At 38.7% G+C, this 14,833-nt stretch overlaps 1 protein-coding gene across 1 annotated transcript in view; it reads right to left on the reverse strand.

Moving 5' to 3' along the window:
- Window positions 1–776: 776 nt before the first annotated feature.
- Gapvd1 (GTPase activating protein and VPS9 domains 1) overlaps window positions 777–14,833 on the reverse strand; it is a 141,294-nt gene continuing 127,237 nt past the window's right edge. The window contains exons 19-21 of the mRNA XM_071656428.1: window positions 12,931–13,003; window positions 10,929–11,126; window positions 777–4,328 (exon numbers count right to left, since the gene is read on the reverse strand). Of these exons, the coding sequence (XP_071512529.1) occupies window positions 4,188–4,328; window positions 10,929–11,126; window positions 12,931–13,003 (412 nt within the window). The 3' untranslated portion in view covers window positions 777–4,187. The remainder of the gene's footprint in view (window positions 4,329–10,928; window positions 11,127–12,930; window positions 13,004–14,833) is intronic.

Raw genomic sequence — 14,833 nt, forward strand, 5'->3', positions numbered from 1 at the left:
TCTTGAAGAAGGTAACAGAGTATGTACATGAGATTTTTATAGAGTATCATGAACTACTGATTTATGATGGAGGAATCATAACTTGTCAGAGATGATAATTTCTGAGGAAGCTTTCAGCTGAATATAAAATAAATATAAAAATGCAATGATATGATGAGGCAGCAAATCAATCTCTCTCAAATCAAGGACCACTACTCAGGCACTTTTCTCTTTGTCAGCATTATACACTGTCATTTCTAACACTGTTCAGTCCAATTAGTACTTTAACATTTCCATGCTAGTTTCTCACTAGAATATTTCCATAAGTAGGAGGCCTAATAAACCTTAGCAACACACTCAGGCATAACTGTATAAGTTGACAACTATTAACTGGAAATCATCCCCCTTACATTTCTCCACTTAGTGGCTCTTCTAGTCACATTTACCCAGCAGCCTCACTTGATGATATGCCACGTCTTCTTTAATACCATAATTCACAATCAAATGAGCATAACACGTACTTTATCTTTCTTTTATACTGTCACTATTTCTAGGTTAAGTCACTCAGTGTATTTTAATTTTGTTAATATATTACTCCTCTATCCCTATTAATATGTCAATAAAAAAGGTGAAACATTTTCCTATATGATAGCCAAACTGAATACAATATTCTTTGACAACTGCTTCTGCTGTTATCATTTCGTTGTCCACAGTGCAGTATGTGAGATGTGAGAATACCAAGTGTTTGGGGAGAATCCTGCCTGTGCCACCAAACTTTGGGTGAAGGAAACAACACATCCAATATAAAGATGTATGATTACTTCCTAAGCAAGAAAGAGTTATCAGGATAATTAAAGCTAAAAGACAGAGTTAGATAGTTTTTCAGAGATCACGTAGGATTATCTTAATCTCAACTACAAACCACTTTTTCCTAATTTTCCATGGTACTAAAATACCCAAGTGGAAAAAAGTAGTCACAACTGTAACTCTGCCATACAAATAATTTTGTCTATATAATGTTACTCTGGAGATAAAATCAGATTTGAAAAATGATGTACTGGAGTAGATAAAGGTTCTTACTGTATTCAAATGACTTCAAAATATGTATGGAAGGTACAAGAGAAATTAGGTGCATTCACAAATATATTCCTGAAACCCTGCAAAAGTAGGAATGTGACATCAAAAAAACAGATTTGTTTGTATTAGCTAGTAAGCCCAAAAGATAAAAAATAATTGTTACAATGCTCTGTAATTCTGTTATACTGCAAATGCTAAATGCAAAAAATGTTCCTATTGAAACACAGGACATTCAGTGAGGCTGTAACACAACCAACTTGCTACTGAGGTTGTCAACTTCTTCATGTGACATAACCTTTAAGCAGGATTACCTGCAAAACTAGCAATCCATATATTTATTATAAAAAAATATGCTTTGTGTTTGATGATTATATCTTGTGACAAGAGGAACTTTTACAGTGGCAATTACATTAACAGATATCAAGGTGATAATCAAGTGAAAATAAAACATGCTGCATTTCAAAATACTGAGATAGTACTTTTCTTTTGGTTTTCTTGGTAAACTGCACTAAATCATGAGTTTCATTTTCTTTAATATTCTGGACTTTCTTCTCGAAGCATGGATTTCATTTTCTATGAAACATCATTAACTCATAACTTGCAATTTTTTAAAATATTTTGCTTCCTACTTTTATGTCATCAACTATACTGGGATCAGCAGTAATTCAAAAGTATATCAGAAAATATCTATAACCAAATACATATTTGGTTAAATTTAACCCCATGATTTATATCTTTATGAAAATAAGTTTACAACCAAAACTTTCTTCAAGAACACCAGCACAAACCTCTGTTCACATCATACTGATATCATATCTGATAAAACTATATCCTTATCTATATTATGGAGAAGGAAGTCTTGCATGCATGACTATGCCTACAGTTATAAATAAATATGAAATCTTAACCTAAATCCTCGAACCTCTTCATGTTATCTTCCTTGAACTGAAGATTACTGAAGTTCGTTTAGATTCTAGGTCTCTTTGAAAGCAATCTCTTCTAAGGCAATACCGATTCTGTCTACAATTTAAATTACCTAATACTGTACACACACTACCTACATACAAACTTTAAGGCCTTGCAAATTATGGCTCAAAATCATTAAAGGGAGTCTGATTAAAACTTGAGCAGTACCATAAACAGTATGCAGTGGTCATTTTGAAATCAGATTATAGCATGCACTTCCACCAATACCCAAGTTGTACTTCTCTTGTTTTAATATCACAATAAACATTTTCCTGACAAAATCTGCATCTCTCCCGTGCAAAATAGAGTTAAAAAGGGAAAAATATTCTTTTTCATGATTTACATATGGAAGGGTACATCTTGGATCTTTCTGGAAATACTTTTACTGAGTAAATGAAGTTAATGAGGCGAAGAAATTGATCATGGGGCAGAAGCTATTACAATGATCCTGCACCAGGAATCAGTAGCAAATATAGCTTCTCATCTGGAACCTCAAACCATTTATATTTAATGTTAAGTGAGAATCATTATCACATTCAAAATGGTCAAGAGCAATGATGTAAACATTCTATAATGACAAGGCATATAAATTTCTATACTGTTTTGGTTTGATATGGATATAACTTCACAGTTAAAGAATGGGTGTGACTTGGTTTCTTTGGAAGAACATTTTAACACTTAAGAATGCATTAAAAAATCAAGGCTTAACTACCTGCAATGGTACTGTGCCTAAAGTAGATTACCAATATATGAATCATGATGAAACTGATGATCTGTATCTTAGATCATCAACATGATAATTTTACACCAGTTAAGAATCGCACATATATTTTAGTCCAAAGAAGCAAAAATATCAACATTTTGTCTTGTCACTTAAAAGATAACCAAACTGACAGTCAGTTCATTTAAGAATAAATCAGAGTAAGTTACATGCAAAATTTACTAATCAAGAAACTTTTTTGGCCAATTCATATTTTCATCTTTGGTGATAACTACTACAAGAAGATATGAGTTCCACAACACCACAGCAGTCATGGACATGTATAATGGTACTCTATGGAAATCAGATGCCCATTTCTGAGAAAAAGAATACTGTATCACTGTACAACAATAATGTACACAATAATCTTTCCATCTGCAAGGGCTATATTGAAAATACCCTTATTCTTTTAAAACTGTCAAGTTGGCAGTTACCAGGAAGCTATGCATCACACCATAAGACACAACTTTCTTATGTCCCAGTTATGTAAAACACCCAAACTCAAAAAAATCTGCTTTTCACCACATGATCAGACTCCTGATCAAGTTAACTTAATGTAAGAAGATGGGTTAGTGGACTTATATCAATCCTTTAAATGATAGTAAACAACCACTTTAAACATGTGAAGATCTGTTATTTAACATAATCTACCACCACAAGCCCATTAACTTTGTCACAACAACTAGTCAACCAACTTGCACATATTTCATTCAATTACCGTAAAATCAGCAAGTCAATCAAATGCAAGTATGGTGGAATGTGAGAGGTGATGTGACCAAAGCATATAAAAGAAATACTGCTATACAGAGGAGAAGGCTGTATCATAAACAGACAAATTGACAGGGCTATCAATACAAAACTGATAACTACAACTGTCATTAACAAACACAAAATAAATATTTCTTGTAATCAAGATACATACAAATATGTTCAGACAAAAATTCTAAATCAGCATCATGCAACTGATAATATTATTAAATCCCAACAAAATGCTACCAGAGAAACTTGACCAACCCATGGGCACTTTTTAAGCTGACCACAAACAAACATCACTTACTTTGTTTATTTCGCATACTTACTTACCTGGTTACAAATGGAAAAAATACATGCATTCAGAAATGGACATGTGTAATAAGGGAGTTACTACTCAATTCAGTCTGATGCAGGTTTCCTCACTTTACACTAGAAAAAAACACTTTCATCCTTTCAACAACTACTGAGATTTGTGCAAAAATTTCATTGGCTAGTTCCCACAGCCTTCAAATGTGAGCCACTGAGATTTAAATAAAATATAATTTAATCACAATAAGCAGCTGATCACATTATAGCATGATTACAGCTGAAGCTCATCACTATGTTAATAATGGCACATACAATGTTCCAGCTCTGACATGTGTTCAACTTGTCAGGGCATATAGTCCATAGTCTTGATAAATTCAATAGCTGCACAAAACTGTGTCCACCAATACTGGTCCTCCCCCTTCAGCCGCTTCTCAAAGAAGAGATTCACATACTGTACCGTCGAAAGAAGTGCTGGTGGATTGGCCTGTCACAAAATAAAATGACTACATAAAAACATCCACACATTATTATCACACAACCTCAGAATCCTTTTCACAAAGAGCTCCTAGCCCCCTATCAAGGGGCTTTAGCAGCTCCAAGGATGAACTACACTCAGCAACAAGGGCAGGAAAGACTCAAATGAAGTGAGAAGTTCTTTGACAAGACTGTAATCTCATTTGTCAAATAATGATACAGCCTTGCCAAAGGCGACTCTTCACTTGCTGTGTAACCTCAAGCAAGGGTGTCTAGCAACATCTATCCATTAACCAAAACTTTCAATATATTCAAGGATCAAGCAATAATCTAATAAAAAAAAGATGGCCTTTCAAAATTAGCACAGCAAAATTGAATACCTAAAGTTTTATTTTATTTTTTTTTTTTTTTATACTTTGTCGCTGTCTCCCGCGTTTGCGAGGTAGCGCAAGGAAACAGACGAAAGAAATGGCCCAACCCCCCCCCATACACATGTATATACATACGTCCACACACGCAAATATACATACCTACACAGCTTTCCATGGTTTACCCCAGACGCCTCACATGCCCTGATTCAATCCACTGACAGCATGTCAACCCCGGTATACCACATCGCTCCAATTCACTCTATTCCTTGCCCTCCTTTCACCCTCCTGCATGTTCAGGCCCCGATCACACAAAATCTTTTTCATTCCATCTTTCCACCTCCAATTTGGTCTCCCTCTTCTCCTTGTTCCCTCCACCTCCGACACATATATCCTCTTGGTCAATCTTTCCTCACTCATCCTCTCCATGTGCCCAAACCACTTCAAAACACCCTCTTCTGCTCTCTTAACCACGCTCTTTTTATTTCCACACATCTCTCTTACCCTTACGTTACTCACTCGATCAAACCACCTCACACCACACATTGTCCTCAAACATCTCATTTCCAGCACATCCATCCTCCTGCGCACAGCTCTATCCATAGCCCATGCCTCGCAACCATACAACATTGTTGGAACCACTATTCCTTCAAACATACCCATTTTTGCTTAAGTATAATACTTAAATTCTTACACAACAATGAAACAACTGCTTGTAAATCAAGCTTTTGACTCTACTACAGTCCTCTCTTTCCTAGAGGTTTTTAATGTGAAATGAAAGTGAGCCAATAACCAAAAGAAAATTATTTCTATCTATAAAAATATCATATGAAGACAAAAGAATTTAGAAAAAAATTCTGAATATATCTACATACAGTCTAATGCTTGTAAAAAAAAAAAAAAGTAAAATACATGAACTACTGTCCACAAAAAAAGTAAAATACATGAACATTTAGACTTAATGAAAACAGTTAGTTTACATAAACCTAGGATCGCTTTTATGGGGTTCCAGTTTTTTCGAGTCAGTACTCTACATGGCAGCTGGGTGGAGTGAACTCCTCTGGGGCAGGAAGGTCCATGATGGTCCTTAATGTCTGATGCTGATAATGAAACCTCAATCAAGATGATGTCAGGTTCGCAATGTTCCCACTTGAAGGCGGAGTCTGGGAACACCATCGAATATTTTTTTTTTTTTTTTTTTTTTTTATACTTTGTCGCTGTCTCCCGCGTTTGCGAGGTAGCGCAAGGAAACAGACGAAAGAAATGGCCCAACCCCCCCCATACAAATGTACATACACACGTCCACACACGCAAATATACATACCTACACAGCTTTCCTTGGTTTACCCCGGACGCTTCACATGCCTTGATTCAATCCACTGACAGCACGTCAACCCCTGTATACCACATCGCTCCAATTCACTCTATTCCTTGCCCTCCTTTCACCCTCCTGCATGTTCAGGCCCCGATCACACAAAATCCTTTTCACTCCATCTTTCCACCTCCAATTTGGTCTCCCTCTTCTCCTCGTTCCCTCCACCTCCGACACATATATCCTCTTGGTCAATCTTTCCTCACTCATTCTCTCCACGTGCCCAAACCATTTCAAAACACCCTCTTCTGCTCTCTCAACCACGCTCTTTTTATTTCCACACATCTCTCTTACCCTTACGTTACTTACTCGATCAAACCACCTCACACCACACATTGTCCTCAAACATCTCATTTCCAGCACATCCATCCTCCTGCGCACAACTCTATCCATAGCCCACGCCTCGCAACCATACAACATTGTTGGAACTACTATTCCTTCAAACATACCCATTTTTGCTTTCCGGGATAGTGTTCTCGACTTCCACACATTTTTCAAGGCTCCCAAAATTTTCGCCCCCTCCCCCACCCTATGATCCACTTCCGCTTCCATGGTTCCATCCGCTGACAGATCCACTCCCAGATATCTAAAACACTTCACTTCCTCCAGTTTTCTCCATTCAAACTCACCTCCCAATTGACTTGACCCTCAACCCTACTGTACCTAATAACCTTGCTCTTATTCACATTTACTCTTAACTTTCTTCTTCCACACACTTTACCAAACTCCGTCACCAGCTTCTGCAGTTTCTCACATGAATCAGCCACCAGCGCTGTATCATCAGCGAACAACAACTGACTCACTTCCCAAGCTCTCTCATCCCCAACAGACTTCATACTTGCCCCTCTTTCCAAGACTCTTGCATTTACCTCCCTAACAACCCCATCCATAAACAAATTAAACAACCATGGAGACATCACACACCCCTGCCGCAAACCTACATTCACTGAGAACCAATCACTTTCCTCTCTTCCTACACGTACACATGCCTTACATCCTCGATAAAAACTTTTCACTGCTTCTAACAACTTGCCTCCCACACCATATATTCTTAATACCTTCCACAGAGCATCTCTATCAACTCTATCATATGCCTTCTCCAGATCCATAAATGCTACATACAAATCCATTTGCTTTTCTAAGTATTTCTCACATACATTCTTCAAAGCAAACACCTGATCCACACATCCTCTACCACTTCTGAAACCACACTGCTCTTCCCCAATCTGATGCTCTGTACATGCCTTCACCCTCTCAATCAATACCCTCCCATATAATTTACCAGGAATACTCAACAAACTTATACCTCTGTAATTTGAGCACTCACTCTTATCCCCTTTGCCTTTGTACAATGGCACTATGCACGCATTCCGCCAATCCTCAGGCACCCCACCATGAGTCATACATACATTAAATAACCTTACCAACCAGTCAACAATACAGTCACCCCTCTTTTTTAATAAATTCCACTGCAATACCATCCAAACCTGCTGCCTTGCCGGCTTTCATCTTCCGCAAAGCTTTTACTACCTCTTCTCTGTTTACCAAATCATTTTCCCTAACCCTCTCACTTTGCACACCACCTCGACCCAAACACCCTATATCTGCCACTCTGTCATCAGACACATTCAACAAACCTTCAAAATACTCATTCCATCTCCTTCTCACATCACCACTACTTGTTATCACCTCCCCATTTACGCCCTTCACTGAAGTTCCCATTTGCTCCCTTGTCTTACGCACCCTATTTACCTCCTTCCAGAACATCTTTTTATTCTCCCTAAAATTTACTGATAGTCTCTCACCCCAACTCTCATTTGCCCTTTTTTTCACCTCTTGCACCTTTCTCTTGACCTCCTGTCTCTTTCTTTTATACTTTTCCCACTCAATTGCATTTTTTCCCTGCAAAAATCGTCCAAATGCCTCTCTCTTCTCTTTCACTAATACTCTTACTTCTTCATCCCACCACTCACTACCCTTTCTAAACAGCCCACCTCCCACTCTTCTCATGCCACAAGCATCTTTTGCGCAATCCATCACTGATTCCCTAAATACATCCCATTCCTCCCCCACTCCCCTTACTTCCATTGTTCTCACCTTTTTCCATTCTGTACACAGTCTCTCCTGATACTTCTTCACACAGGTCTCCTTCCCAAGCTCACTTACTCTCACCACCTTCTTCACCCCAACATTCACTCTTCTTTTCTGAAAACCCATAGTAATCTTCACCTTAGCCTCCACAAGATAATGATCAGACATCCCTCCAGTTGCACCTCTCAGCACATTGACATCCAAAAGTCTCTCTTTCGCACGCCTGTCAATTAACACGTAATCCAATAACGCTCTCTGGCCATCTCTCCTACTTACATAAGTATACTTATGTATATCTCGCTTTTTAAACCAGGTATTCCCAATCATCAGTCCTTTTTCAGCACATAAATCTACAAGCTCTTCACCATTTCCATTTACAACACTGAACACCCCATGCATACCAATTATTCCCTCAACTGCCACATTACTCACCTTTGCATTCAAATCACCCATCACTATAACCCGGTCTCGTGCATCAAAACCGCTAACACACTCATTTAGCTGCTCCCAAAACACTTGCCTCTCATGATCTTTCTTCTCATGCCCAGGTGCATATGCACCAATAATCACCCACCTCTCTCCATCAACTTTCAATTTTACCCATATTAATCGAGAATTTACTTTCTTACATTCTATCACATACTCCCACAACTCCTGTTTCAGGAGTATCGAATATAAAGGTAATTTTTGAAAAATGAAAAGCCTTTCCCCTCCAAAATGATGCAATATGAGCATGAAATACTCCTTAGGAAATATCGAGTGAGGATTCCTCCCTAACTTTTAAAGTGGCCAAAAAGCAAAGCCTTTCTTACCCTTTACAGATGATTACTTATCACTGAAGCCTTTGTTCACTGCAGGCTCACCCTTAACCAATCAGCAATTGCCCCTAGCTGTTGCCACCTTCCTACTGGCTCTCAGAAACAAAGCTACTCACAATTCAGGGAATATAACACCAGCGTAAGGTGACCAAACCACAGAGCTGGGGAGGACAAGAAAAACAGAAATACTGCTCTTCTCATGTGGCACCATCTCAGAGTAGATTTTTCATTTTTGAAAACCTACCTTTCTTTCCTCTTGCTAAGCCATGCAAGCATGGCATATGAGGAGGGTTTGAGAAAATGGTTTAGCTTTAAACTAAAAACAAAAAGTAAGATGTGATTCAATAAACCACATTTAACCGAAGGAACAATTCATGAAGGTGGAAGTAAGGAGCCGAAGGCCTCTAATCTTGGATCCTTCAATGAAGGGAGTATTTTGGAAAGGCTGGGGTAGATGACACTTCCCTAACATTATGAGCTTAGTGCAAAACCTATGCTGAAAATCTTCAGTGAAATATCTAGACTTTGATGAGATCTGACAAGGCAAACAGAACAAAAAGTTCACTTTGCAAAACCTTCCAAGAGCGGTTGAGCAAAGGAAAAAAGTGGGGTTAGATTAAACTTGACTCAGAAGTGTACAGCCTAAAAGACATGAAACATCTTGTATCTGCTCAAGTTTACCAAACAATTCACTAACTTAGCTCCAAAAGCCCAAAGTTACTAAGAAAAGAGTTTTTTAAGACTTTTGAAAACTCCAACTTAGACAACAGGTGAGAGGCAACAAGTCACCTCAATAGAAAGAAATATATCTCAGAAAAAGTTGAAAGGCATTTTCATTAATGGCAGTTTTATTACTAATTATGTAATTGGCATAAAACCAACAAGAAGAGAATTCTAAACATGAAGCTTCCATAGCTTCCAGGGCCTCAGAAACTTCACAGAGGGCCTGACCGATTTATCAGCCAATTGGTAAAGTACTGTGTTTGAGTATAATAACAAATGTAATGTAAAAGCCATATGTTAAGTATTCTCTAAATCTCTGGACTGCATATCTGAGAAAAACAATACAGGAAAAATCCAGGACCTCCAAGTCAAGAACCTACAAAAAACAGAGGGTGATCTACAAAAACCACAGAATCAACAGAGGTGTGTGGCATAACTTATGGAGAATCTGACAAAATGGTTCACTGTCCTCATTTGTAGGCTTCCAGTTTCACTAAATGCAGAAAAACATCAGTTGATGAGAACGTGAGCCAGAGATGAAAAAAAAAATCTTGGAATTACACACACAAGGACACTTACCCAGACATTACACTTCACTGAAATGTAATGTGCATGGCACTCAGTTCTTTGCAACAGCACTAGATCCTTCTAATCTAAATCTCTCCATAGCCAAACATCAACCCCAGGAAGAAATGAAATTTACCCCTGCCCCACATATAACAACATATTCTCACAAAAAACCTCTTCTGAGAAAACACAACAATGACAAAACATGCACACACTAAAATAGCCCAACAACCATTAAACAACTGCCGTCCTAATGTAGTCTTGGAACCAACCCACCAGATATACATCCAGACATAATAAAAGAATCTTTTCTCATCAGTATTCTGGACACAACCTATCATCCCAAAGTGACAAAAAATGATTTAACGAATCACAAGATCCCTCATGCCCAAGATGCAACTTCTACACTGAGGACACTGAACACTTACTCATCAACTGTCCTGTGCTCACCCCATAAGGTCAGACACACAACATCACCAAGGTAAAAATATAATAAGACAAGGTAAAGATATAATATGAGAAAAGGAGAACAAACTATATTCAAACAATCAAGATTTGATTGATGTCTTGCAGTTATGCATATATAAAGGCTCATGAATTTTACCTTACAAAGTAGTTCAATTTCACTGTGCTAACAGACTTGGAGCAAATGTATTCATCTGTGTACTCACCTTAATAAGCACATAGACTAAGACCGGCATAAAGTCATCTGCTGCAGGGACCGACTGATTATGTGCAAGGGACAACAAGTTCATAATTGTTTGAGATGCTCTCACAACACATTGCAGTTTGTCTCCTGGTGTTTTGTATGCACTGATGCACACAATTTCTGCTTGAGCACTGGGCCAAGGACATTCATACTGGTACAACTGTCAGGACAAGAAAGAAAACTACTGCAATATATATACCACTAAAGATTGAATAATTAACTGCATTTGGAATTACCAATATAAACTACAAATTTCTTAATTATTACTGGTACAGTATTCATTTGTAACTGTAACAGGGACATTTCTTTTTTCATACTTGATTGCCATTTCTGTGTTAGCAAAGTAATGCCAAGAACAGATGAAGAGAATACCTCAATCACACACACCCACTCTCTAGGTGTTATGTGTCATGCACCAAAACCACAACCCCTTATCTATAACTAGGCCTCACAGACCATTCCTTGGTCTGCTCGACTGCTTTACGTGTCCTGCTTCAGTCCACTAACAGCTCATAACCCCCTGTACACCACATCATTCCAGTTCACTCTATCCTACATAGGCCCTTCATCATCCAGTATTTTCAGACCTTGTGCACTCAAAATCTTATTCATTTCATCCTTTTACCTCCATTTTAAGTCTACTACTCCTCCTTGTCACCTCTACTTAAGACATATATATCCAACTTTTTCACCCTCTCCTCACCTATTTCCCTATGTCCAAACCATCTGTATGCATAAACCCTCTTCAGCTTTCCCAACTATATTCTTATTATTACCAAAGCTCTCTTTCACCTTATCATTCTTTACTCGATCAACCCTCCTCCCAACACATACAGTCCTCAAACATTTCATTTCCAACACATTAACCCTCTTCTGTACATTCTCATTCATAGCCTTTGCCTGGCATGGAGGCCCTGAGATCTTTTGTTTACTTTATCAAGTTAAAACTACAATATCTATCATAAGGTATTCATAATATTTAGTTTGGAGTGAGAAAGGAGGACGTTGAGGATAAATGAGAACAAAAGCAAAGTTATTATGTTTAGCAGGGTTGAGAGACAGATTAGTTGGGGTGTGAGTCTGGAGAAAAATTGGGGGAAGATAGGTGTCTTAGATATCTGTGAGTGAACAAGGCAGCGAATGGAACTATGGAAATGAAAATGAGTCACATGGTGGGTAAGGGGGCGAAGGTCATGAGAGCGAAGCAGAATGTGTGGAAAGAGAGATCATTAACTAGGTGTGTGTGTGTGTGTGTGTGTGTGTGTGTGTGTGTGTGTGTGTGTGTGTGTGTGTGTGTGTATGAAGGCATAGTAGTTCTAACAATATTATAAGAATGTGAGGCATGGGCTATAGATGAAGCTATGCAGAGAGTGGATGTGATGGAAATGAAACATTTGGGGACAGTATGTGATGTGAGGTGGTTTGACTGAGTATGTAATGAAAGGGTAAGAGATGTGTGGCAATAAAGACTGTGGTTGAAAGAACTAATGAGGGTGTGCTGAAATCATATGAACATATGGAGAGAACAAGTGACGATTGGTTGACAAAGAGGATATATGTGTCAGGAGTGGAGGGAACAAGGTGGACAGGTAAATCAAATTAGAGACGGAAGGATGGTGTGAGAAATATTTTGGGTGATTGGGGCCTGGACATACAAGAGGATAAAAGGCATGCAAGGATTAGAGTGAACTGGAACGATGAGGTATACATGGGTCAATGTGCTTTCAACGGCCTGAACCACGGCATGTGAAGAAATCGGGGTAAACCATAAGGTCTGTGGGTTCTTGTGGATAGGGAGTTGTGGTTTCATGCACTACACATGACAGATAGAGATTGGATGATAGTAGATGCAGCCTTTCTTCATCTGTTCCTGGAGCTATCTTGCTAATGCAGGAAACAGCGATCAAGTATGAACAAAAAAATTTAGTTTTACCATTGAAAAGATTAGGTTTTGTGGAACTGACCTTAGGTATCCTTAGGTCTTTATGGGTTGGTGTGATCACTGCAGCCAGTTTCTTCATATGATCATGCAAAACCCTGCAAGTTAATTTCATGTTAATCTTGACTGCTGTAAGGATATTAATTAGATGTCTTTTTATTACTTAAGTAAGTAAAATCCCATCAGTATAAAAGCGTCTGATCTCACTCTTTCTACTGAATTCTGCTCAAGATATATCTAAAGAGGTCTTATCAATTACACAACATGCACACCTGTAGAAAAGAAATCAATCTTTTCAAACATCTATGTGAGCTGCACAAGACATGTTAAATTATCCTTCCTTTACCATGGCAACAAATATCACAAGCAAACTATCTATCTATCTCTCTATATCCCTGATGCCTGTTCCTACTGGAACTCCCTCAGCAACAGTCTCCATAACTAAAGAACTCTGGCATTTACTTCTTTTGATTAAGCACTGACAAACAGAACATTACCTACAACTAGCTGAATGTAACACATTAGTCTATTAAGAACAACAATAAAGCATGGATCTTCCCTTGAAAGCTAAATTCCTAATGTTACTTGCTAGGCAGGATAGGTGGGCATATATAGAAATTATACATGACAAAAAAGTCCAATTATCCACCTTTCCAGTATCTTATAATTCTAACAATCCATTAACAGTCATCCAAATCTGACAACTTCTAATCTTTCATCAAAAGTTTACCAAACATTGTGTAAATGTTTCCATAACTTCATCAGGAAGCAGTACAAAGGTAAGAAAGAATGCACTGCTAAATATTCCAAAATAATATAAGGTTATTTATTTATTTATTTATTATACTTTGTCGCTGTCTCCCGCGTTTGCGAGGTAGTGCAAGGAAACAGACGAAAGAAATGGCCCAACCCCCCCCCATACACATGTATATACATACATCCACACACGCAAATATACATACCTACACAGCTTTCCATGGTTTACCCCAGACGCTTCACATGCCTTGATTCAATCCACTGACAGCACGTCAACCCCGGTATACCACATCGCTCCAATTCACTCTATTCCTTGCCCTCCTTTCACCCTCCTGCATGTTCAGGCCCTGATCACACAAAATCTTTTTCACTCCATCTTTCCACCTCCAATTTGGTCTCCCTCTTCTCCTCGTTCCCTCCACCTTCGACACATATATCCTCTTGGTCAATCTTTCCTCACTCATTCTCTCCATGTGCCCAAACCACTTCAAAACACCCTCTTCTGCTCTCTGAACCACGCTCTTTTTATTTCCACACATCTCTCTTACCCTTACGTTACTCACTCGATCAAACCACCTCACACCACACATTGTCCTCAAACATCTCATTTCCAGCACATCCATCCTCCTGCGCACAACTCTATCCATAGCCCACGCCTCGCAACCATACAACACTGTTGGAACCACTATTCCTTCAAACATACCCATTTTTGCTTTCCGAGATAATGTTCTCGACTTCCACACATTCTTCAAGGCCCCCAGAATTTTCGCCCCCTCCCCCACCCTATGATCCACTTCCGCTTCCATGGTTCCATCCGCTGCCAGATCCACTCCCAGATATCTAAAACACTTCACTTCCTCCAGTTTTTCTCCATTCAAACTCACCTCCCAATTGACTTGACCCTCAACCCTACTGTACCTAATAACCTTGCTCTTATTCACATTTACTCTTAACTTTCTTCTTCCACACACTTTACCAAACTCAGTCACCAGCTTCTGCAGTTTCTCACATGAATCAGCCACCAGCGCTGTATCATCAGCGAACAACAACTGACTCACTTCCCAAGCTCTCTCATCCCCAACAGACTTCATACTTGCCCCTCTTTCCAAAACTCTTGCATTTACCTCCCTAACAACCCCATCCATAAACAAATTAAACAACCATGGAGACAT

The sequence above is a fragment of the Panulirus ornatus genome, chromosome 63 (genome assembly GCF_036320965.1).
Source record: "Panulirus ornatus isolate Po-2019 chromosome 63, ASM3632096v1, whole genome shotgun sequence".
NCBI classification, from domain to species: Eukaryota; Metazoa; Arthropoda; class Malacostraca; order Decapoda; family Palinuridae; genus Panulirus; species Panulirus ornatus.